Source organism: Dermacentor albipictus, chromosome 1 (genome assembly GCF_038994185.2).
Source record: "Dermacentor albipictus isolate Rhodes 1998 colony chromosome 1, USDA_Dalb.pri_finalv2, whole genome shotgun sequence".
NCBI lineage: Eukaryota > Metazoa > Arthropoda > Arachnida > Ixodida > Ixodidae > Dermacentor > Dermacentor albipictus.
This window is the reverse complement of record NC_091821.1, coordinates 200598877-200624526: the sequence shown is the minus strand read 5'-3', so window position 1 is coordinate 200624526 and position 25650 is coordinate 200598877. Positions and strand designations below refer to the sequence as shown.

At 41.8% G+C, this 25650-nt stretch overlaps 1 protein-coding gene across 3 annotated transcripts; it reads right to left on the bottom strand.

Moving 5' to 3' along the window:
• Nucleotides 1-481: 481 nt before the first annotated feature.
• Nucleotides 482-24096, bottom strand: EMC4 (ER membrane protein complex subunit 4). Of its 3 annotated transcripts, XM_065433541.1 has the most exons (6): nucleotides 23512-23786; nucleotides 23124-23232; nucleotides 12194-12335; nucleotides 11187-11340; nucleotides 5293-5450; nucleotides 482-1331 (listed from the first exon to the last, which is right to left on the bottom strand). In XM_065433541.1, the coding sequence occupies exons 3-6, from the start codon at nucleotides 12266-12268 to the stop codon at nucleotides 1293-1295; spliced, it is 426 nt and encodes a 141-aa protein (XP_065289613.1). In that variant the 5' UTR covers nucleotides 12269-12335; nucleotides 23124-23232; nucleotides 23512-23786; the 3' UTR covers nucleotides 482-1292. The 3 variants fall into 3 exon arrangements, with proteins under 3 accessions (XP_065289613.1, XP_065289611.1, XP_065289612.1); XM_065433539.1 differs by lacking the exons at nucleotides 12194-12335; nucleotides 23512-23786 and adding an exon at nucleotides 23950-24096; XM_065433540.1 differs by lacking the exons at nucleotides 12194-12335; nucleotides 23512-23786 and adding an exon at nucleotides 23830-23897.
• Between the last annotated feature and the right edge of the window lie 1554 nt (nucleotides 24097-25650).

Sequence of the window (25650 nt, the reverse complement as noted above, 5' to 3'; positions counted from 1 at the left end):
CCTGTGCCAGTCGTCAATCTACGCATTTGCTGTGAAGCAAGAAGCTCAGAATTCGGGATGGCGCTGCAAAAAAGAAAGAAAGAAAGAAAGAACGGTGTACCCTCGCTGTCCGCAAACTCGTGCCGCTTGCCATTGAGAGGCTGGCTTGCCTGCAATGTTTTTGAGTTTAGTGGCTAAAATGCGGCCGCTGTGGCTGGGATTCGATCCCGCGACCTTGTGCTCAGCAGCCTAACACCATAGCCTTGCATGATTTGCATAGATAACAATTTTATGGACAGCATGTTATGCACATACTATAACGCAGCTACTCTTGCATGAGGATGCAAAGAAACTGACGCTACAGATGCCCCGACTGGTCACCAGGGCTTTCAAAGTTCCAAACATTATCTCACAGTATATATACAAGCAAGTTTGAGCTGACCGATTGAAGCATAATTTCAGCAAGGGGGAAATAAAAAAAGAATATGAAAACAACAAACCATTTCAAACGTTCTCATTTATTTACTTCACAAGCTGCAGGTGTGCGAGTGTCAAGCCTTTCGCACCTGCATGACTAACTGTGTACAAGTTCTTTCGTGTCTTTGGAAAACTGGCACATCAATTTGTACATCTTAATTAACATAGATACGCACATTGCTAGTGTCCTACTGTCTTTTCATTTTAATAACAAGCGTTTTGCTAAAAAAAACCACATGCTCAGCATAATTGGCAATACAAAGCAAAAAAGTAAATCAAGTCAATAATAACATGCATTAATAGTTTTTACTCGATGTTTGCACAATAAATTCAATGTCAAGCAAATTGCACTAAAACAGAGCTACATATTACATGGCAAGCTCATTATTATGATGCCATTACTAGAAGTGCTCTATCTGTACAAAGCCTCAGGTCTACAAATCAGAAGTGAAAGCTCCATATACTATAGCTTCAAGCTAAAATTACAACAGCAAAAAGCTGTGCAGAGCTATTTCCTCTGCATCTGCATTGGTAGAATGTGCATGGAAAAAAACGAGCACACCACCATTAATACAGAAAACTTGCTATCCTTTAGGCTTTAAAAGGCCAGGCCCATGCAGCATTCTAATAGTGAAAGAGCCACTTGTGTGTATGTCAAGCTTTACATAAGCTGCAAAAAGTGCTGCAAAAGTGCTGATATATGTGCATAAGATGTGGGATGCATACTGTTGAAGCACATGCACACAGGAAAAGTGAACAGTACAAAACAGACATTCAGTCCCGGCATGTGCACTTTGTTTACAACTTCGATCAGCTTCATGGCCAAGTTCGTTGGTTCATGACAATATGATGCCCCCTCCTGAATGTTCAATCCTCTGAAAGAGAAAATACAAAGACCATCACACAATGTTTCATTATCACACAAATTTATGTTTTCTTTGCAAAATACACACACAATAAAATCAGGCTAATTGCTGTAGGGCAAGAATAAACAATCCCCCCCCCCCCCATTTCTTTATGCTAGTGCTACCAACTAGGGGTGTGCGAATATTGGAAAAGTTCGAATAACATACGAATGCGAATACCAAAAATAAATTTTGTTATTCTTATTCAATACTGAAAATAGATATTCGAAAATGTTCGATTATTCGGCTGGATACGAATATTCGAATCAAATCAGATATACTGCTGGCTGTGCGGAAGCAAACACGGTTCTTAGCATTTGTTTCTATTTAATCTAAGAATATTGGGGCAATTTCGTGCTGAATTTTGCGATGATTTCGTGCTGTTAGCGAAATTTTGCCTGTAAAGTACACTTAGCCACTAAACTCAAGAACATTGCAGGCAAGCCAGCCTCTCAATGGCAAGCGGCACGAGTTTGCGGACAGCGAGGGTACACCGTTCTTTCTTTCTTTCTATCTTTTTTGCAGCGCCATCCCGAATTCTGAGCTTATTGCTTCACAGCAAGTGCGTAGAGTGACGACTGGCACAGGGTGAAATGCCTCCGATTTTACGGGCATTTGATGCGGTATAATAAGGCACAGGCTGGAGAGGACAGCTAGCGGGAATGACTAAATTTTCGAAGTTGAGATGAGCCAGATGCACAATGGTTAGTATAACAATTTACTAGCCTAGTTTTTTAACATTGACAATGCAATTGCGATGTTCCAAAATAACTTACTAATAAATGCATGAGCATATTATTATTCGATATTTTGATATTCGCACACCCCTGCTACCAACTATTCATAAGAAACATTTTCTATGAATGTCAGGTACCTCATTTCATTTTAAAGCAACTATAGGTTAACTGTGCCAGAATGTTTATTCAAGGGAGAATAAAAGAAAGACAAGGGCAACATGTGTGCACATGTTGTCCATGTCTCCTTTTTTGTTACAGCAAAGCTGCAACAAAAGCCTCTAGTAGGCCGGGATTTCTCGCGACATCGTCCTCATGGAAAAAAGAACCTTTAGCAATTGAAGCGAAAAGTGTAAAGGTCCTTCGGATCGCGCGTACAACATACAGAATAGCATTCAATTCAATAAAGAACGAGCATCCGAACCACATAATTGATGATAAGGCGCACACGATAACAAAGCGAAGCACGGAGTCCTCCCCACATACATTTCCCGGTAAAGATTACTGTTGTGCAAGCTGCCGCGGTGACGGCCGCTAGCGACATTGTGAGCGACATCACTAGCCTTTCATATATAAAAGAACCAGCCTAGCAACTAAATTCATTGCTGCTGCATCACCGCTTTGGGTAGGCAACGCACAGTTAGGACTCCCAAGGAGCAGCGTGAATACGAGGAGCGGTAAAAGTTAAAAAAAAAAGACGACAATACAACCAGTGGCGGTGTGCTGCCGCTGGTCGTATCGCCATGAAATTCTAGCGCAGGGGAAGTCTGCCCATCCACGTTCTCCTGTGGCTGAATAATGTGCCGGAGGAAGAACTCAGCAATGACGCATTGTGTACCCCCTCAGCAGTTGTAGTGGTGGTTTTCAACAACTTTTATGGACATCCATTTTCATAGGGCCAGTATGGCGAGTCAATTTTTTCTTCTCCCTTGTGTGAAAATTATAGTGCAGTTAACAGAATGATACTGTACCAACTAGCCCCAATTCAAGCCATATTTAAAGCACCCTCGAATTTTGTGCACTCGATTTTTGGCAAGAAAAAAATGCAATAGCTATAATTTTTAACAGACATGCTTTGACCTACATGTAGAAATCCATTCTCTTCACTTACAAAAGCCACATGCAAGCGTGACTTGTTTCTGAATATGTATCACTCACACTGGCATCAGCTAGAATAATTTTTTTTATGCAAACCTACAACAATTTTGTGTTGTTGACACCTCTTTAGTCAATGCCACATCAAGAATGCAGTGAAAAGTGCCTCAAATGTTACACATGTACATGCGCCAGTTAATTTCCTAGTCTCTTTTTTATTCCTTTGCACTCATGTCGCTTGTATTGCTTGGCTCAGGTTCATTATTATTATTATTTTTATTATTATTATTATTATTATTATTATTATTATTATTATTACTTTTCTTTTTTCACATAATTCCACACGCTTCTTGCTGAGGGAACTTTTTCTTTATCAGGCACAACTGGTACCCATGTCTGTGAAAGAATCAACTGGGCCCATATAACTTTTCGTGGTGTATCTTCTAGGCGACGGAATGCCATAGCATATGTGCCCACACAGATAATGCATTCTTGCGTCTACCACATCCTACATGGGAAAAGCAATAACCCTTAATGTTTTTCGTGCTACATGTATAAACAGCCACAGAAGTTTACGGGAAACAAGATTTGCGAATAAGCTGAATTCGTGTGAAACCTGGGCATGGCACATACCCTGAAATCGAAAGTTTCAGTATGGAGCAGCCTTTGCAAGCTAGCCCATTAAATTAGAAGCCTCGCGCCTTAACACAGTAGAAATTTTGTCAATTAGTAACATTAAGCAGATGTCTTTCATGTTTCAATTCGAATTGTCACCTTTGAGAACTAGCTTTTTGTAAGCATGCTAAATTTTTTATGTAGTTATTTTGCCAGATTTGAAAGAAGGCCTGCAATATAAAAAAAAGATGTCAATGGAAGAGTCTGCTTGAATGTCTCAGCAAAATTGTTTTCAAGCACTCTGCAAAGGAATTCCGTCTACCACTGAGATGGCACAGTGGCCCTGCAATGCCCCAGCCTTGGAAATGCCTGCTACAATTTTATCGGCAATCCATTCTACTTGGCATGACAAACTGAATTTGCAAGCCATAGGTTTTTAACATTTTATCAGTCACAAACACACTCGTGCAACCATTGCAAAATCGTGCTACATCAAATTGGCAATCGGTTGCTTGCACAAGTTTAGCATATACACAATGGCACGCATGCTGCCACATATGTGTGACAACAAATATGAAGCACGTTTGGCTTAGTCATGGCATGTCGGACACAACTGCGATGCTCAGGCAAATTAAAATTAGTAGGTGCTGGCTAGGCATTCTTAATTTCGTGGGCCCTTTCTTAAAACATGAAAACCATATACAGAAGATACTGTGCTGTAAATAGTTCAACTTTATACTTTCAAACGTGATGCAAACAATTCTAAGCACAGACAATACGATCAATATTCAAACAGTCAGCAAAAACTGCATATCATAGGTGGACACAGTAAATAATGGAACCTTCATGTGATTGCTGACAAGATGCAGTTGGCAGCTTCATCTAGCCACACGACCCCCCTTCTTTCCATCAACAGCTGGTGCACACTAGTTAAGAGAGTCTTTCTACATGTGTTTGCCTTGAGCTCGATGTGAATACTGGCGGGAGTTCAAAACATTAGGTGCTGCCATTTCAGTAAAGAAATCGCTGATGTTCTTTTTCACAGCTAAAGCATTGAAAAGTAGAAGGATGCAAATGAGCTTTTCAAGATGCCTTCTATTATTATTCATTAAATGAATACTGTAGGCCACAAGGCCCAATCAGGAGGGGCACGAATTCAAAAATACAGTAACAGCTTTAACTGTTATGATGATGCCAAAGCAGACAACACTTAAAGGCTTCTCTGTCTGCGCTTATGTGCTCCAGCACATCATCATACAAACAAAATTGAGCAAGCATACTTACAATTGAACTGAACTATCTAATCTTATCAATCTTATCTTATCCAAGTTAACTACATTTTCACTGATTTCATCTACTATTCCAACAAATTTTATCACACATGCAAAACAAACAGGGGTGCATTAGTATTCAGGAAAATTTCTACTAACACCATTATAAAGCAATGCCAGGTAATAACCAAAACAATGATAGGCAAGAAAGCTCACTTGGAGAGGCTCTACAAAATCCAACCAATCAGATGCGTGTGTTGGCAGTAGGCCCATTGATGAACATTTATAAAGAGCTAGGGCCAAACATGCCAGGTTGCCAAAAAGATAAACTATTTTCTGAAGAATAGCTTGGCCTCCTTCAATCATCTTGAATGCTGCAGAGAGAAACATAAAACACAATGCGTAAACACAGGGCTCACCGAACAGTATGCTACTCCTAACAGTCTCAGGTGTGTGCATGCACGCATGCCCCCCCCCCCCCCCCCCACACACACAAACAAAAAATAAAGGAAGAAAAGGTAATCTTCTGATGTAATACAGTCAGAAACATCCCATTTTCAAAAAAAAAAAAAAAAAACCTGCTGCATAAAATTTTCATTGCACCATATCATCAAACCTAGGCCCTGTGCCTAGGTTTGATGCCTAGGTTTGACAACATGTGCCTTTTCTTGTACATAAATCCTTGCTTGTAACAGCCAATAATTTCACTCCAGCAATGCCACAATGGGCATTAATGGCTGTGGCATTTCGTGCGTTCACCCCCTGATCATGGTGGCCACACTGTGATAAGGGTTGGAATGCAAAAATGTTCACGCACAGTGCTTTGGGTGCACATTAAAGAACCCCATGTGCTCAAAATTTATAGAGCCCTCATTCCACTACAGCATCTCTCATGGCCCTAGTGTTTTGGGGTGTTAAATCCAATCAATCAATCAATCAATCAATCAATCAATCAATCAATCAATCAATCAATCAATCTCTACAGCAATCCTCATAAACAAAAAAGACAAAGCAGTAGGAGGCATTGCTATCATTCTATTCATTTTTCTATGAAAGCTGTCAGACTGCTGAAATCTAAATAAAATGTAACATAATCTGAAATTAAATTAGCCTAAAATGACAAGTTTGCTAACTATGGCAAACACTAGATTGTGAACAAAAAAACAAGTCAAGAAACTCTCAACTTGAAAAATAAGTTTTATAAGTTATCACATTGCTAGCCATTTGCTAATGTGCCTCCTTGCTTTTAGAATATGCCCACTGCCTTTTTGATGACTTCACAACTGTTAAGCACAGCTCTGTGTACTGCAGTTCAGAAGTGTTCAAGAATTTGAAATACCTCCTACACACTAAGACGACACCTTGAAAATGTTTGCAAGAAAAAAGGTTCTAAAACAAGCATATACAAGCACTTCGGAATATTTATCTTCTTTAATTTCATTATTGACAGTATGGCACAATATTTTCCCCTAGAAGTTCATGAGAAAAAAGGACGTCTTAACAAGTTCATGATTGTTCCACTTCAGTGTTAATGCACATCCAATTCAAGCACCAATTAATTTTTTCAATTGAAAATTTAGTTCACCAATTTTTTGCACCTTCAGAATCATGAAAAGGCACTGCTGCAGAAGAGATAAAAAATTTTCAATGTGTCAGTGAGTTTTGGGACATTTACAGAATGCGGACTCCGCGGGAAAACTATAAAAGCCTCGGATATGAGAACATCAACTGTTTCATGACTATCATAATTAAAAAGCATCCAACTAGCCAGTTGAAATATAAGCTGGGTGTAAAATATTGTGAAGAACAATGCAAGACGTGTACCTGCTGCATGATAACATACTGTTACTGAGAGCAAACCACTACATGTCTACCTTGGAAGTTGTTTTACTAAAACACCTTACACATATTACCGTATTTACTCGCATAATGATCGCACTCGCGTAATGATCGCACCCCTGAATTTTGTCGTCAAAATTCGATTTTTTTTATTTCCCGTGTAATGATCGCACCCCGAACTTGCCGCAGCGATATGTGGTGTTCCAAGTCTAGCTAACAATGATCGCGCTTACCATCTGTCGAATGCTACGCGAACGACTCGCCTGCACGCACCAAACATTCTTAAGTGGATGCCTCATTTCATTACTTTCATAACTTTCCGCAATTCCATGACAAAAAGAGGTACTACCAAACTTGTCTTTATTATGGGTAGGCTTTATAATAGTTGTGGTCAACAAAAACAAAAGAGGCGCGTCTCGATTCTTTTCATCTGCACTCGTGAGCACACAACAAATCGCGCGCGGCAATGATAGTAGCCACGTTTACACGGATACGTTAAAAGTGTACCCTATTCATACGCCGACGCTTGTAACACAGCTAAGATATTCGCCCACCCTTAGCGGAAACGTGCCGTGTTAGGACAGTAGTGAAACCGGTGTCGCAGTTTCCGCAGCACACCGGCCATGCGTTTCTGTCACTGGCAGCTAAGTGCGCCCATCTGTTTCTGTCCCCTCAAAGTGGACATGGCTACGTTATTGCCGCAAACTTGCAGATGTTAACGATATTATTCATCACTGATACGGAAGAAACTGTTTCAATGCACGTAATGTACTCACGAGAAGAAAAAAAAATCGCGTTCGGCGCGTTCGGCACGTTCGGTATAGTGCCTAGAATATACTGGCTAGTGTGCCGTCCGCGGCCTCTCGGGTGGCACCAAATGCAATGAATGCCGGCGGCTGCCACTAGGGGCGCTGCAGTGCAGGTGGGTGCCGCGGCACCATCCGGTCTTCGTAGCCCGCCGTGTTTCCACGGCATCGGCAAGCGGGCTGCTGCGCTTTTTGTTTTTATTAAGCCGTAGCAGCAGCACAGTTCAAATGTGGGCAGCTGATTTATAAATCAGGGTTTGTTTTGATTACAACAGGCTTCTCTAGCGCTTGTCGCTTGCGTGAAAAGCGTGTGCTAGCTCAGCTGGGCTTCGAGCGGGAACCTGATGTGTTTCTATGCTGGCGAAGAGAAAACGTAATTTCTAAGGCAAATGCCTTGATCTGCATGTTCCAAGGCCGTGTTGCGAGGTATACAGAACATATCACACGATCCAAGGAAGGCCAGAAATGAACCAAAGCATGTCCAGCCGTGTATAGAAGATGCTAAATGATTAGCAAATTTAATTATTCATTATAGTGATTGGATTGAGGGGGATAAGGCTGAATTAGAGGGATTAAGGTGTATTAATTAAGGAGGATTAGAGTGAATTAGAGTAGACTTCACAAGGCGTTCGCCTTCGTCTCTTCGGCGATAGCTAAGGACACTTGTTTTTTTTATTCTAGCCATGATGGCAGCGTAATTTTTTAAGGGTAAGTTTTAGTTTACATTTTTCATTCTAATAAAGTAATGGAATTCTAAGGTTACGTTACTGTTCTATTGATGTTATATTAATGCATAACCATTGAAAACCGCTGTAACAGATCATCTTTTGAAATGACTTGAATTTCGCTGTACTTTCTTTTTATTTTATTTGCTTCTATTTCTGCCTATTATCTTATTGTTGTCCTCATAGGTTTGAATGTTTTTGATTGTTTGTGAACCATGTACCCATCTCCTAATAATGCCCATGGGGCCACGAGGATAGGATAATAAGTTAAAAAATTTGCCTGTAAAATGGACTGCACGCGGTGTTCTGTGTACTATACATTTTTTAATACCTGGTACACACGTGCAGATTTCTTTTTATGTCTGATATAAGTGAACAAAAATGGGAAACAGATCTTTAATTTAAGCGTAACAAATATTTTATTCTCGTGTAACAACAGTCAAACGCGGGCATGATGAGATAGATAAACAGGCCTAGATGAGATAATGCACACATACATGAAGAAGATAGATCTAGTGGCAGTGACGCAGTTTAAAGAGCTTCTGTCGTTGCCTTTGCGCTTCCCTCTCTTTGTTGATGCCTTTAAAAAAAAAACGAAACCTCAAGAAAACAGAACTTCACAAGTGTTGTCAAAGCTGGTTTTTCATGCTCTGGGCAACCTAGTTGGGGAAAGGCCAGTGTCTGCAGCTGACCTGAAAAATCAGCTAGACTCGCTACATCTAACTTGTTTTTGTTAAAGAACACGGTAAAAGCATCTTCCACGGCCTTCACAGCGGTTGACAAGGTCTGACTAAGATAGACAATTGCCTCCATTGTCAAAATGCGTATTGCAATAGTGAAGCATACTTGATGAAATGAGCGCTACGAATACGCGGACGAAAGAACACATGTACGACAGACAAGGCGCTACTTCCAACTAAATGTTTTTTGAAGAAACAGAACTTTAAATAGATGCAACCATGAATGGCCCAACGTGACATCACCACCTCCCTATCTGAATAGTGAAGTGAATAGTAATGGTGAATAGTAACTGAATAGTGAATAGTAACTGAATAGTGAAGCAGCGTCGGCACTAGCTTCAGCTTACGCAAAGGAAGCCTGCACACTGTGGTCAAGAATTTTGGGCAGTGATCTTTCGCGCAACATAACAGTATAGTAGATCAAAGCACTACTGTTCCTTTTTTCTTGTTTTTTTTTTACTGGTACTCGCGAAAAGTAAGGTGCATGATTAGGATACTCAGGAAATATCGTGGGTATAGCGTAGGGTTTCAGGCGTGGTTTATCGCGGGGAATCTCGTGGACAACGCCGTTCACGGTGATAGAGAACGCGCGTCGAACTAAGCTGTTTTCGAAATGTTTTTCACAAACCACAGCAGTTGGTACCGGCCTTCTGTCCGCTCTCCTGATCATTCTTGCCCATTCTGCTGCCGCTTCGTACCAGTGGTGGAGTGAACAAAAATACACGCCCTTTGTTCGAGCGGTAACCGCTTCGACACAACGGCACAAAGCAGCTCCTCCAGCTCCTCTCCTTGCACTGTCTCTACGGCATTTTTTCACCGCCGCCGCATAGTTCTTGTAATGACAGGCACACGAACACAGCAGCGACGCACTCACCCTTTGACAACACCAAGAACAAACATGCAACGCTGTAATAACACTGAAAACGCCAACATAGATACCGACGCAACAGCTGCGAAACTGATATGCGAAGCAGACGACACGCGCAGTCTGCACCCACCCGTGTGGCAGCGACCTCTGTCGGCCACCGTGGGCATTCATTGCAGGCGGCGCCACGCTCCTCCATTGAAAAGAGCGGATGCACGGCACACTAGCCAGTATATTCTAGGCACTATACGTTCGGCTTGCTCCGCCGGCGGCCATGTTTGTTTTGCTGTCCCGCATCCCGCAGCAAACGCGGGACGAAAAAAAAAAAATTTTTTTTTCGTGGGAAATTTAACTCGCGTAATGATCACACCCCTGAATTTGCGTCAATTTTTCTGGCGAAAAAAGTGCGATCATTACGCGAGTAAATACGGTATTCACAATTTGAGTACAGGTTCCATCACAACTGTTTCAAGATGTTTGCAACACATTTTAAATATCATTATTTACATCAATGCATTTGATGTATTATCTTCGCAAGCACACCCGTGCACACGGCGCCTGAAGGGGATACACATGACTAATATGAGACCTCCACTATAGCAATTAAACATTTATGGCAGCTGCTGAACCAGAACTGTTTCTCAGGCTTAGCTCTTTCAAGGAGTTGAATAGCTTGCAGTAGCAATGCAATTCAGTACTCACAAGTGTGACAAAAAAGACTGACCACACTGTGGATTTTGCATTCTTTTCTACCAATCTTTGACACACACATGTTCGGCATTCTTAAGGAGAACAGTCTGCCAATACAGTGGCAAAACATGTAATAATACTAGCTAAAGAGGGGAACGTGATTTGACATTTTCAATTATCGAACCTTTCAGCTTCCTTCAGAACATCAGTTGTCGCTAAGGGGGTATGCACTGACAACAACATGGTTGCAATTGTGCTCTACAGCTAGCATGGCTAAGAGCTGTAAATATGGCAACATAATGGTGTCTGTGAAACACTGTGTGCCACACCTTATATCTTTGGTTCATGAAAAGAGCACATGTGCAAATTATATTTGTAGGCTATCAGAAAACAAAAACACTATCAACAAGCAGCAACATGAGAAAAACTAGTGTGAATAACTTACTTGACTGAATTGTTAAGAGCGCTTTGACAGGTCTCAAGAACAACATTCCCACCATCATGATAGGGAAGATTGAGATTGAATTTCCAGCCATGTACATAATGAAAAGGTTCATAGGCACCTGCTTCCATGGAGCCAAAGCTACATCCCAGGATTTCTGTATAACAAAGAGAAAATTCAATAATATAAATGTAAACTTTACAGAAAATGCAAGCATATAGCACAGAAAATATGAGCAACCAACTGTGCAAAATACCCTAGATGCATGAAGAAAATTAAAGCTGCATTAAGAAATATACACGGCCACAACAAGCGAATATTTCTGCAGTGATAAAATCGCTTACCTCATCATTGGATTAATGCACATAAAAAAAAAAGGAGCAAGCTGGTATTCCATAACTTATGGTATAACAAGACCAGAGACGAGGATAAAAGATGAATGAGTGTTTGTTATAGCACACACCACGTATTCGAATGTCTTTTTAGTCATTATAACCACGGAAGAAAATCCTCTAAATGGACAACAGTAAATGATATAAAACGTGGCAGCAGTGCTTAAAGGCACTTGACACTACTGGCACTTGTACAAATTACATGTCCTTGCACTTACACTCTACAAGTGATACCAACTAGAAAATTATGCTGAGCTGTATTAGTACATTATGCTTGCACAATACCAAAAAATTATGGCAGAACAACGCTAATGCGGTTAGCAGTGAAGCAATGTAGCGACACACTATATTGGCACAGCATAGATGTGTTATGTATGAAGCTTGTATGCAGCCGGGTTCCTCCCTCGCGCTTCCCACTGAATACGCTGCACCATCTAGCGCCGTCGCCGTGAAATTCACATGTGGCACATGTGCTCATACATGTTCAGACAAGATTATCTGAGAATATATGATATAGGTTTGATTCTACCCAAACACCGAAGAAAGGTTTTACAATTTTTTTACATGCCCAGTGACTCAAGTTGGCATCAAAGAGGTTCACTGAAGGGCGGTACATACCCAGTCACTCAAGTTCATCCGAAGGTTGGTTTTGAACCATGTTCCCTCAGCACAGAAGCCTGATACTGTACCCATTAGACCATGGAATACCCAGTCACCAAATTTGGTCGGAAAACGGTTTGATAGAAAGGGAGATCGTCCCCTGAAAGTGCGTGAAGTTCCCAAAGAATGCTAATCACATTAAATATTACTCTTATCAAGGAGGAGGCTTGACAAGGCATAAAACAAACAAAAACAATTTTTTATTATTATTTTTCTTTGCTACTGAAGAGTGGCACATACTCATTGACCCATGCGAGTTTTACCAAAAAGGATTTCACTCTTACAGTGAAATGAAAGAAAAATAGTTTTGAAAGAACATGTCCGAACTGGTGTCTAATGCCAGCAGTTCCACTCCCTTACCACTGCTGCTAACTGCATGACCATCTTGAGTTTTATTGCTGCTCGCTTCACTGTGGAATATGCACTTTTTTTGTACAAATTTAGGCACCCATGCTTCAGCATCTTTAAAGGGCCCTGAAACGACAATAGGCTGCTTCAGAGATACTTTGCCGCAAAAAGTACTTCAATGCGTTCAGCAGAGGTGGAGTTATTGGCGATCGAACACGGCCTCCACTGTGCTCCCACATTCCTACTTCGATGCCTTGCACTGTGAAAGCTATGGCGCAGTGGGACGTGCCCACAATACTCCGCCTTCTAGATGTCACCATGGCGCGCAGTTCGAATTTCATTTTGGATGTTCACATAGACGCTTGACTTCCGCCTTTGGTGTCTACAACATGCTAAACATAAGCCAAACATGGTCGGCCTCCGCGAGCCGCAGTGCGCTTAGCCAGTGGTCTCGTAGTAGTACCCAGCGGCGGCTGCTGTATCTACGCCATGTAGCCGTCCGCAGCTTTATGTCAGCTTTCAGCCAATAGCAGTCGTCTAAGAAAAAGACTAAATAAGGCGTCCAACGATAAAATAAAGTGTCCAGAAAAGAGTTAGGAGAGGGCCTTCTGTTGAAAAGAGAGTGTTTAAGAGAAAGGTGGCCTTGCGATCCGCTTGCGAGCTCCATGCACGGCGTACAACAGCAAAACTTGGCTGAGATGTTCACAGCAGCATATGCTACCTGCAGACTATGTTATTTCACCAAGCCCGACAAGCGGTTCAGCAACCCTCTAAGGGAATATAGTTTGTTTTATTAATTTTCTGGTGCTTATATTACTTGGAAAATCAAGAAGCTTCAATTACAGTCACCATTTAGGGTCTATTGATGAATTCCTAACCATGAAGACAGCATTCTGATGTTGGTACATAGAATGCAAAAACACCGATTTACTTGGATTCAGGTGCCCGTTAAAGGACCAATATGTACTGAAAATTAATCAAGAGCCCTCCACTATGGTCCCCCGCAAAAGGCATAACAGGACCAGTGGAGGGCTCTTGATTATTTTCAGTGCGTATTACGACATTAAACACCATGAATCAAGCATCAAAAAATTATTCACAAATTTTTCGTCAGTCCAGCAAGCTGCAGTTTAATGGTATGTATGTAGGCACGCTAGAAACATTTTCCATTGTGTTGAAACTAAGTTGATCTTGTTGGTAGCATCTTCACCATGGTTTTGCAGAGTTTCAGTTTATACAGCATTACATGCAGTATTAGGTAATGAGGGTTCTTCAATAATTTATCAACTTCAGTAGAGACAAAAATACTTTTGGTAAAATTATTGTTCTACTTTTCAATATATTCCGCTGAAAGCTCACCAGACTTCATACACTTTTCCTGCAGTGACTTTAAACCTCTGAAAAAACTTTTCTGATCATCAAACCAGGTCATCACAGCTTCCTTGACGTATACATCGCTTGAAAACTTGTCTGTAAATGATATTTTTTCAAAGCACTCAACAGAATAAAATCAGAGGAAGCCAAGTCGGGACATCACAGGGGTGGTTCAGCTTCTGCAAGTTAAATTCTTGGATGACTTCTTATGATTAAAATAATATTAATGAATGAATAAAATTTTAAGTTTCACATGCCAAAATCATCAGATTACAAGGCATGCCATAGTGAGGGACTTGGGATTAATTTTGGCCATCTGGAGTTCTTTAACATGCACCTAAATCCAAGTACACAAGCGTGTGTTCATTCTGCCCCTATCGAAATGCAGCTACCCCAGCTCGGAACAAACTTACAACCACAAGCTTAGCAGCCCAGCATCATAGCCATTAAGCTACTGCAGCACATATTTTCGTGGTTGATGAGACATGTGAATTGGCACGTTGCCATGAAATAGCAGCATACCTGCAGTCAATTTTCATTTTCTTTTTCTCCTTGACTGCCTCCAGACAACTAGTCAGTATGTAATGCTGATTGCCCCATTTATGGTTCTTTTATGTTGCATTAGCTCTCGAAGTAAAACTCCTTCAACATTGCAGAAGACAGTTGCTGTGACTTTGCCTGCAGATTACTCTGTCTTAAATTTATTGCATGCGGGTGACTGGCTCCATTTTGGATCCAGGTTTTTTTACAGTAAGTTCATGTCTCGTCACCAGTGACTAAATAATAATAATTTTAAAAATGACGAAGTCCTCATGGTGCAGTTCCCAGTTCTCCTAACAGCACTGAAGCCCACAAATTTCTGGAATGGCACCAATGCTCTTGGAACAGGTACAGAGCCCCTCTTCTTTCCTGCAGCCTAATTTGTCATTGCCAGGCCTCTGTCACCAACATCTGAGGTTTAAGTTGTTCCTAACTTTTCCCTTGTTATATTATTATTCATGTGGGTGTCCCTCCGCTTTTTAATAAATATTTTCACTTAACTTCTGTGACTGCTGATATATGAAAGAACAGCTCATTAAAGAGGAATTTAGCAAACTAATCTTCATTTCTAATGTTATATGGGCAGCATCTACTTAGAGAATAAATATGTTGCTAAATGTTTACATTGCTTCCAACATTGCTCAGCAAATTTTTACAGCTAAGGAACTAGTACAACTAGAAGCACTCGAAAACGTTACATGGTTCTTTTAATAGCATCCTGGGAGAACTAGATAATTCACAGAGTTTTCTATTCCGAGCTTAAGGCATCCTGATAAGCTAGTGGCTAATTCATGACATTGTTATACGAGCGCACTTGAAAAAACATGAACACAATAAATGAGGACTCCCAAGAAGCACTTGATTTCTTAGTGTGCATGCTATTTCAAGTGCGTTGCCTATATAATTAAGCTATATTTAGATGGAATGCTGGCGGCAATAGACAGAAAAATGTTCAATTCTGTTGCTTTATTAATGACTAAATGACAATTACTAAACTTTCGTTTTTTGGCTGTGCAGAAGTATTATTAAAATGCTCCCAATCTTTCTTCGCTGCCCTGAAAGAAGCAAAGGTGGTATTAATTCTGTATTTGCACAGAATGGGTACCACGTTATGTATGATGTTTACCGAAAGGTGTACATGGTGTATTTTACATACTCTACAGGAAGTTTGCACAATGTCCTGAAAGAACTCAACGTGCCACAAAGTTGACATTCTGAGAGAATAAGGGGCATATTATGCATGATGCAGAGGCAAAATTTTCAAAGAGCATCACGTAATTACTTCATTTGTGAAAATTTCTTAAGCTATGTTTCCCAGTGTCACGAGATAATTATACTTCACATCGAGTTTACATTAGCTGAAAACAGAGGGTTATATTAAGTGTAATGTGTGCCGAAACATTGACGTTTCTGGCTTGAGTATGAGTTTTGCAAATAAATACTTAAAACTTTTTTTTCTTTATTTGAATGCCGTATACGATGTTCATAGTCAGTTTCCCTGATGTGTTCAATGAATTAATTGAGCTACTTTGTTCATACTCTGTGAAAATAGGGAAAATGTTATAGTAATGTGCAGGCGAAGTACGAAGTTAACATGGCAAGTGCATCTGCGAAATTCTGCATTCCGAACACTTCTTTCCATCATCAAGTGCTTGAATGTGTTATACAGCTGTTATCCACTGTGTCTCCCTATGTCCCGAAAGGACTCCACATCACATGTTTGAATTTGGTGAAAACTGGGGCGTGTTATGTGCAGTGTATGGTGAAACATTAATGTTTCTAAATTAACAAGGATCTCTGCAACTGATTACTGAGCCATCGTTTGCTCCCTATTTTCATATGTTATTTATGACACCTGGGTGCCCTCAATGAATAAACGAGTCATCTTGTATATATACCATGGATATAGGGGGAAGGTTCTGGTGATATGTAGGCAATGTCCGGAGGGTGTCATCCAGTTACAGTGTAGAATCTAGCCTGCCATCCTGGCAGAACTATAAGCCACCAATATCAAATTTGGTAGATGGGGGAACATTATGGCCAATATGCCTCTGGAGTTAAAAAGCATGTGGTGGAAGTACAGCCTTGGCTGAAAATTCCTTAAACAAAAGAAACAGCTGGGCGAGTTTTTCCGGTAACACAATGAAAGAGCGTTAAAGACAAAACACAAAATGAAGAAACACATAGCAGTTGAGTGCTTGAAAGCGTTAAGAGCCTGCGAGGAGCAGTGCCAATGTACAAGTCACATGCAGGCACCATTCTTTAAGTGTGTGGTTCTTTATAAGCAACTGAAATTTGTAATGCAACTGAGCAAAAGAAACAGCAAGACAGCTGGACCATGATTCTACAAGGTCACAAACGTATGCTGCCTTTTTTTTACATGTCGAAAAACTAACCTGCAGACTTTAGCAATTCCTACGGTGGGGTCATTTTCAATGACGTGCGAAATAGAAGTGAATTATATGTTTCTAAGCATTATTCCTTCTCTTTCAACTAGGCAGCACTAATGGCTCACAAAGTAACTGTTTTATTACTAATATTTATCAGCAATGAAAATATTGCCCCTTATGTACATAGGAATATGTGAGTTATGCAGCTTATTTGCTCTTCACAGTGGACATTACATGTGTGAACAATTCCACTGATCAAGCATGTAAATAACTAAAACTTACTAATTAAGCATGCAACAACAATTTTGGAAAATAATTTATTGCAAAATAGAAGCTATCTAGTACGCAAATCATAGCGATTTGCTAGCAATCTTGTGCCTTGCTCCCCTTTTGACAAATGCGCTTTGAAAATATGCAGCGTATTCGACTGAAGCTTTATTTCACATTTATTGCAAGTGCACATTTAGACAGTCTCAACAAGCATCGGCTACTAGTGCAGTTACAACATATCTAAATTTCTGGCAGTGCCAAGCAAAATGCTAGTTCCTCTGTCAATGCCACCTGTTCACCAGCCTGCACATTATTCCGCAGCCTATTTCAAACAATGACGCTGTTTAAGATGTAGTTTTTCCATGAATTTATATGTTTTGCATACAAATTGACAAAGCCGATTAATATTAATAATAATATTTGGGGTTTTACGTGCCAAAACCACTTTCTGATTATGAGGCACGCCGTAGTGGAGGACTCCGGAAATTTTGACCACCTGGGGTTCTTTAACGTGCACCTAAATCTAAGCACATGGGTGTTTTCGCATTTCGCCCCCATCGAAATGCGGCCGCCGTGGCCGGGATTCGATCCCGCGACCTCGTGCTCAGCAGCCTAACACCATAGCCACTGAGCAACCACGGCGGGTTCGATTAATATTAATCACAATAATGTAATCAATGAAAGGCTCACACAAAAAAATACGTATATATTCATGGTATAAAGATCATAAACAGGGATAAAGTGCCTCAGAAAGGCTGGCCAGCATTTCAATAAGAGGGCCTTCATCAAAGGCGGCCTTGTCATCCTGAGCGGGTTAGTTTCAACAGGTTTGTAGAGTGATGTCATGTGCGAACGTTGCCAGTGGTGGCTGGCCACCTTTACAGCCACACCGACAATGACCGCATGTGACATCACTCTACTAACCTGCCGAGTGTGGTACTACATCTGTAAGCTCCATTCTTAAAATTAAATTTTGTGGTTTTATGTGTCAAAACCATGATCTGATTATGAGGCACATTGTAGTGGGGGACTCCGTATTAATTTTGACCACCTGGGGTTTTTTAACATGCACCCAATGCATGGTACATGGATATTTTTGCATTTCACCTACATTGAAATGCTGCCAACGTGACCGGGATTTGATCCCGTGCTTAGCAGTGCAATGCCATAGCCACTAAGACGCCATGGCGGGTGGCCCCCTCGATTTTGTATTATGTATATCCACAGAATGTTTTTCTAGAGTGTTACTTATTAGAGGACGTACACACGCACAAAATACATGTTTATTGTGATGTCAGAAAATAAAGACACACGCACGTGCGCGCACACACACACACACACACACTCATGCACACACACACACGCACACACACACACATGACAGCTATTCAAAAGGTAAGGGCTGTTTGGTCCTAAAAGGGGTTTAGTTTAGTACAAGCCTACTTCATTTTTCTACATATCACTGCTAACTTCTAAGCACTTTTTGTACTGGTGCACCAGTTTCTTTGGTCCCTGTGCACAGAAGTTCACCACCTGGGAATTGAACCGGTTGACAACAGCAGTCTTGAGTTTTTTCGGAGACTTCAAAGCGTTGTCCCATGAGCCACTGTTTCAAGTGTAAGATGGGGAAATAGTCACTTGGTGCAAGGTCAGGATTGTCGGGTGCGTGATCAAGAAGTTCCCAACCAAAATCTTGAATCTTCTCGTTGGTTAGGGCAGCAGTGTGAGGATGCGTGTTGCCATGGAGGTGGACAATTCCAGAGGACAGTTTCCCATGCTGTCGATTTTTGATTGCACATCTCAGTTTGGTGAACATTTCACAGTATACTGTCATGTGGTAGTGACGGTGAAAAGCAGTCACCCGAAACAGATACACAAGTACACGTGTCAATGCTCCCCTCTCAAAACGCATCGTCCCCATGCTACAAAGTGTAACAGAAGAGCAATAAACAAAAGTAACAAAACAACAAAGAAACAAAGTCAAAAGTAACAGCCCCAAAAAAAGAAAGTCCAAAGTACAGCTATGCAAAGTCCCAAAGTTCGTTAATGCTGGCAGAACGGCTTAAGTCGTACAAAATGGACTATTTCAGGTCAGGAGTGCCGCCGCTGTTATAGCGAAATGTCGTCTGGCATGACCTCATAGTCGAGTGCACCAACGCATCCGATGATCTTGTAGGGTCTGAAATAGCAGCGTAAAAGCTTCTCAATAAGTTCTCGTCGGCATATTGGGGTCCAAACCCAAACACGAAGATTGTAGCGCCAGCTATCGGTCCTCTGCTGATTCTTGATGCGCAGGCGGGCAAGCTGTCATTGCTTTTTCAGCGTGCTGGAGATAGGTGGCGACGTTGAGATTCTCTCCGTTGGTGATGTGCAGCAGCATGGTGTCAAGAGTCGTCGTCAGGTTCTTTCTGTAAAATTGCTTGAACGGAGTCATTTGAGTTGTTTCTTGCACTGCCGTGTTATAATCGAAGACTACGAATGGCAGTACTACATCCCACGTCTTGTGTTCAACATCGACGTACATTGCTAGCATGTTGGCAAGAATGTTGTTCAGGCGCTCCGTAAGACCATTCCTCTGCGGGTGGTAGGCAGTTCTCCTCCTGTGGCTTGTCTGGCTGTATCGCAGAATAGATTGGGTGAGCTCTGCTGTAAAGGCCGTTCCTCTGTTGGTGATGAGGACTTCTGGCGCACCATGTCACAGCAGGATGTTCTTAACGAAGAATTTTGCCACTTCAGATGTGCTACCTTTCAGCAGAGCTTTCGTTTCAGCGAAGCGGATGAGGTAGTCTGTCGTCGCGATGATCCGCTTATTTCTGGATGTTGATGTCGGGAAAGGTCCCAACAAATCCATCCCGATCTGCTGAAATGGTCGGCAAGGAGGTTCTAGTGCACCAGGCATCCTGATGGGCGCTTTAAGTTCGCTAGCCAACACAACGTGTGATGGTCAATGTCGACTTTGAACGCCCTGCCATATAGATAAGGGCGAAATTTTGCTGTAGCTGAAATGATGGCAAGGCATTCCTTTTCGGTCATAGAATAACTGCCTTCCGATTTTGACAGCGACCGGACTGCTTTTCGACATCATCAAGGATCCGACAAATACTTGTTGCAAAGCATCGCATAATGACCGAAGAGTGTGCTCGACCACTCTGATAGAGCCCTTCCCAAGTTTCGAAGTGAGAATGTGAAGCTATAAGGCGACAAGTCAATGAAATGCTGCACGACGACATCATCCAGCTGTCGATAGCCTGAGGGCATCTCCTGTAGTCTTCATGAAGAAAAAAGTACGAAACCCTACATTGCTGCGTCAATTATCATTAACTGAACAAGATCATGTGTACCCCACACCTCCACCAGATGTCACGTGGTAATGACGATGAAAAGCGGTCACCCGAAAAAGATACACAAGTGCACGTGTCAATACATCAGCTGTAACCGTGGTCCCACGTTCTATGAAATCCACCAGACGAACGCCCTTTTTGTTCCACAAAACGGTAGCCATCATTTTCCAACTCGAGTAAAGAGATCGCTCGAATTTTTTCAGTTATGGTGAAGAGGAGTGGCAACACTGCACTGATTGTTGTTTTGTTTCTGCAGTGGCATAGGATACCCAAGTCTCGTCGCCTGTAACAATGCGTGAAAACAACTCATCTATGTCTTCTTGGTAGCGGTCCAAAAACACTCATCCACTTGGCATTCTTTGCTGATTGAGTTGGTCGATAAGCATTTTTGGTATCCACCTTGCACACACTTTGTGATATCTGAGCTTTTCAGTTACAATCGTGTAAATTGTAGTGCATCCAACAAGAGGAAATTGATCAGCCAGACCACTAGCTGTCAATCGTCGATCTAATCGCAATTTTCAGTCCACTTGTTAAACAGTTTCATTGGTCTGCATGCTGGGCCTGCCACTCCGCTCCTTATCGTGCACATTTGTGCGGCCATTTTTGAAGTCTCGACACCGATTTTCTGACCTTTCGTTCACTCATCCCTGTAGGTCCATAAACTAGGCACAACTCCCCATGAATTTGAGAAGCTGATGATCCTTCTGCATGCAAAAATCAAATGGCCGCTCGCACTTCCCAACAGGCGGGAGCAACAATTTTCATGGACATTGTCACCTGCACTCCTCCACAAGCACACAACTACTTAGCTAAAACGATAACTTCCTTACCTTCGCAAAGAATTAACTGATGGCACTGCACAAACAAAACTTTATTCTGGCATGTAAATATTTAAATATAAGCAAGCGACCCTTACTTTTTCAATAACCCTCGTGTGTGTGTGTGTGTGTGTGTGTGTGTGTGTGTGTGTGTGTGTGTGTGTGTATATATATATATATATATATATATATATATATATATATATATATATATAGAGAGAGAGAGAGAGAGAGAGAGAGAGAGAGAGGTGGAAAAGCTGGCTGGGTCCCAGCAACCCCCTAGAAAACAATTCTGAAGACCTTAAACCATATGTCTTGCAAAATTTAATCCACGATTTTCGTGCTCATTTCTGTGGAAGTTGCTTGCACAGGCAATCCTGTGTGAGGATCGTCTTCATTGGAGTCTCTACCCAACTTGAATTGCTTACTACAAAAATTTACTTTGTAGGAGGATGGGGTAGACTGATCATAAACTACAGCCATGTATCCGTGGGTTTCCTTTGGACGACTCCCTTCTTTATTATAAAGTTTAATGACTAAGCAGCAGATCAAGCATACACATACTTGCTGCACACCAGGGTTCTCCCAGTACTTTGCCTCTTCAGACATGAGAAGCTACTCTGCATAGGTTACCTTAGGACTTGTCGTAACATCTCCACACTTGTCTCAAATTGCGGGCTTGTTTTCTTCACACTCAGGTAGATAAATTATTGAATGCTCTTCATAGACCCACAATCATCAGTGAATAATTTCCAGAGCATTACTGGTAATATATGAAACTTAGACAACAATGTATAGAGAAAAGATAAATTATCACAATGATCATTAGATTCTAATGTTACAACACACAGCAAGAAAAACAAGAGAGACCACAACCTTTTTCTTTTTTTTTTGTTCCGTGAAATTTGACAGAAGAGGTCACATATTGCGCTCACTTCAAAAGAAGATATATTCACACTGCACCACAGTAGTTGCTGCAATGCATTATCCAAGTTGCATTTCATCATTATGCACATGATGCCAAACATGGTGATTAACAAGTACATAGTTTAGCAAAACAATTTCTGCCTTGGTTACAGAGAACCTATGTCTATTTTGCCTTGCGAAGCAAACTGCAAAGATACATAATGATACACAAAGATATCGTGCTATCCAGAAGCCTTATAATGCTACATATGGCGCTTTACTCAGCAGAGTTTGGAAAAATTTTTCTAGGAAAAGCAACATCAGAAATGCGACTTAAGTCGAAGCCCATGCTTGACTTGATCTAAGTGACACCTATCGTGAATGCGCCGAAGGAAACGCAGTGAGCGTCTCTGGGCACGTTAACGCCACCCGTCATTTAAATCAGGTCAAGCATGGGCTTCGAGTTAAGTCGCATTTCTGAATACGGGGCTAAGTCTGCTACTGATGTTTTTAGTCAGTGAACATGACATTAAAACAGTGCAACCTTCTGAAGCTTTTGCAAGTATTCAGACTGCTTTTGACCAAATGAGAATGGACATGTCTACAAGAAATCAATGACTACTGACTGGTGGCAAATGGACACGAGATCGGCCCAATAAGTGGCAACAAATTATTTCAACGAATTATCAAGGTGGAAGATATCAGCACGAAGATGATGAGGAAGGAGTAGGTGAGAATCAGTGGGCAAGCAACCCCATCAAAAAGTGCAACATATGGGAAAAGATTACAGCTCATGGAGGATGGTTTATGCAGATATGGCATTTTCATGTCATCTTCGCGTCTTTTGCCAGTTCGCTATATCATTTACTGCGAGATATCTGCACTTAAGATATCTTACCTTAACAATAAGGTTTGCTTCTGTCTCACGACTAGCTTCACTGTGCCCTTGACCAAGGGATGAACTAAAGCCTGGAGGTGATGCCAGCTCCGTCACTCTATCAGTTCGCCTACAGGACAAAGGAGAAACATGGCGTTACAGTCAAGTCTCGTTTATTAAACAAGAAAGAGTAATTGGTGAAATGTGAACAGAAGGGCACTAATCGCCGGATCCTATCAGCAACTAAGCGTAAAAGCGACACACAGCACCCATTCATGCTATCATGGCCATATCTACGTGTTCAATACAACTTTCATGACACAGTTACGACAGTATTCTTTCGCACATGATTTCGCTGCATCATATGCAAGACAGAATCGATACCACGATGATCACCAACAAGACGTACGCAGCTTGTGCAATCCATGAAACAAGATTAAGGCACTATTGACAACGTCTGCAGGAACAAAAATTGTCACAGCTCAGTTCAATTCCCCAAACTTGCAAGCGTTGATTCACGGAAAGAAATGAAACCCCGGTTGCATTTCGCCCAGGAACACACGGCCTTGTTTTATGTATGAACTAAGAAAAAATGAGGAACAGGGGCAGACACCCATGGAGGAAAAGCCTTTAAGCTTCAAAATTCTAAGGAGGTGATGTTTTTTGCTTAAACATGTGGTCATGAAACTATTTCGCAACGTCATCAACGAGCACAACTCTGCTGCACCTGTGCGAAGAGGAAGAAGCGAAACAACAAGACAAGAGTAGGTAGGAATACATATGCTCAGCATTAGTTTAAATTAGTGCCACAAAAAGTAATCGTAAGCAATAACACGCTTGTACTTGCCTCTGTGAAGAAGCAAAGTGCCATTTATGCCGCTTCGACGGAGCTCTGCTACCTAAACTTGCAGCCATTTTATGCTGATCACAACGTTGTGAACCAGCAATTCGCCTATTGCGCTAAAGGAAATTTCCATTTTATTTTTGGAATGCAATTAATTTCTCCTGGAACTTGCTAACAGCCACGGAAAAACTGCACATAATATTATAGTATTAAATACCTAAGCCATAGTACAGCTACATGAAGTACAATGATTGTTTCTGTTTCGTTTTTGAAAAAAAAAAGCGCCAAGTCTTTTGGGGATAAAACGAGAAAACGAAAAATCGCATTGGTTTGGTTTGGTTTGGTGCCTACGGATAAGGCTCAACAGGCGCTGGCTCATCCCACTACGGGGGATCGGCCATGAATCGGGTGACAGTAGGTAAAAATGGAAGACTACTGAAATCGAATTTTGTAATTAAAGACTGATATTAAATTCATGCTAATCGTCAATATCAATTTTCAGGCTATATTATCTAAAACATGAAAAGCTAATGTTATCGTGTTCATATTAAGGAAAGTACAACGATAAAATTAACACGGCAGACATTTTGTTTCACTTGACATACGTTCCTATGGCAGTGGCCAAGTATCGACACCCCAAGCGTTCCTCAAGAGACGGTGTTGATGACAACCGCTTCCTTTTCCTTTTCGTATTTCATTAATTTTTTTCCGTTCTTTCTTTTTCAATTCGGGCACACAGGCACGCCGCCCCAATCAAAGAGAAATAAAGTCTGAATAAAGAAAGAGAAATAAATAAAGAGACAAATTCTAAATCGCGATAAAGAAGTGCCCGTTGTCAGGATTGGGGGCTCAATCCCATCGCTCGTGATCCGTTGTCGAGATTGGAGTCCGGCATGAATTCGAAGGTAGCTGGCCCATGCCGTCGTCCAACTTATCCACGCTGAGGACGTTGATGAAGGGAAGAACTGCTTCTCATCGAGAACGAGGAATATGGGTTTATTTACAGTATTTAAATCAGTCTAACATGACTGCTTGAGAAAAAGAGTGTCAGTCCAACATGACTGCACGAGAGAAGTGTCTCAGTCTAACATGACTGCTCAAGAGAAGTGTATCCAGCATTCGCACCACAGCAGTTTTTATACACTCGGTCCTCCCGCGATACAAGGTGACGCGAACGTTCGTTTACTCATTGTCAACTTGCCGCCGCCCCGCAGAACAGTTTACGCGCACATAGGCACACACATTTCGATGTCCGGCGCCGATGTCAGAGGGGCGCCGTTCCGCAGAACAGTTTACGCACACATAGGCACACACATTCCGATATCCGCGGCGCCGACGTCCGAGGGGCGCCGTTCCGGGAAACTCGGAGCCAATGGTGGGTAGCTCGTTGTCTTGCGTCCCGATCGGGGCGTGGGAAGCAACAAAAAACGGCGTTCCCGCGGCAGCCCGTTCACGCGTAGCAGATCAGGTCCGCGCTGGAGAGCTCGGGCACAATAGTTCGCCCGCCGAACTCGTTTCGTCACAACGGCGATGGGGCTGGAGGATCAGCCGGCAGTGTCAGCTCAAAGCCCGCTTCATCGAACGCATCCTAGCTGAAGCGACGGAGAGTGGGGGATGCGTGTCTTGTTCCCCGGTCATAACTGGGTGGCAATCTTGCAATGCAGCTCGCCATTCTTAACGCCGTGCGATGATATAAATGACGCG

What these genes read in the sequence shown, in the direction of transcription:
- EMC4 (XM_065433539.1), bottom strand. Translation starts at nt 24,017, where the DNA reads ATGGCTGCAAGTTTAGGTAGCAGAGCTCCGTCGAAGCGGCATAAATGG. An exon ending in AAGCAAACCTTATTGTTAAG is followed by an intron (nt 11,341 to 23,123) that starts GTAAGATATCTT and finishes TTTGTTATACAG; the next exon opens with AAATCCTGGGATGTAGCTTT. An exon ending in ATTTTGTAGAGCCTCTCCAA is followed by an intron (nt 1,332 to 5,292) that starts GTGAGCTTTCTT and finishes TTTCTCTTTCAG; the next exon opens with AGGATTGAACATTCAGGAGG.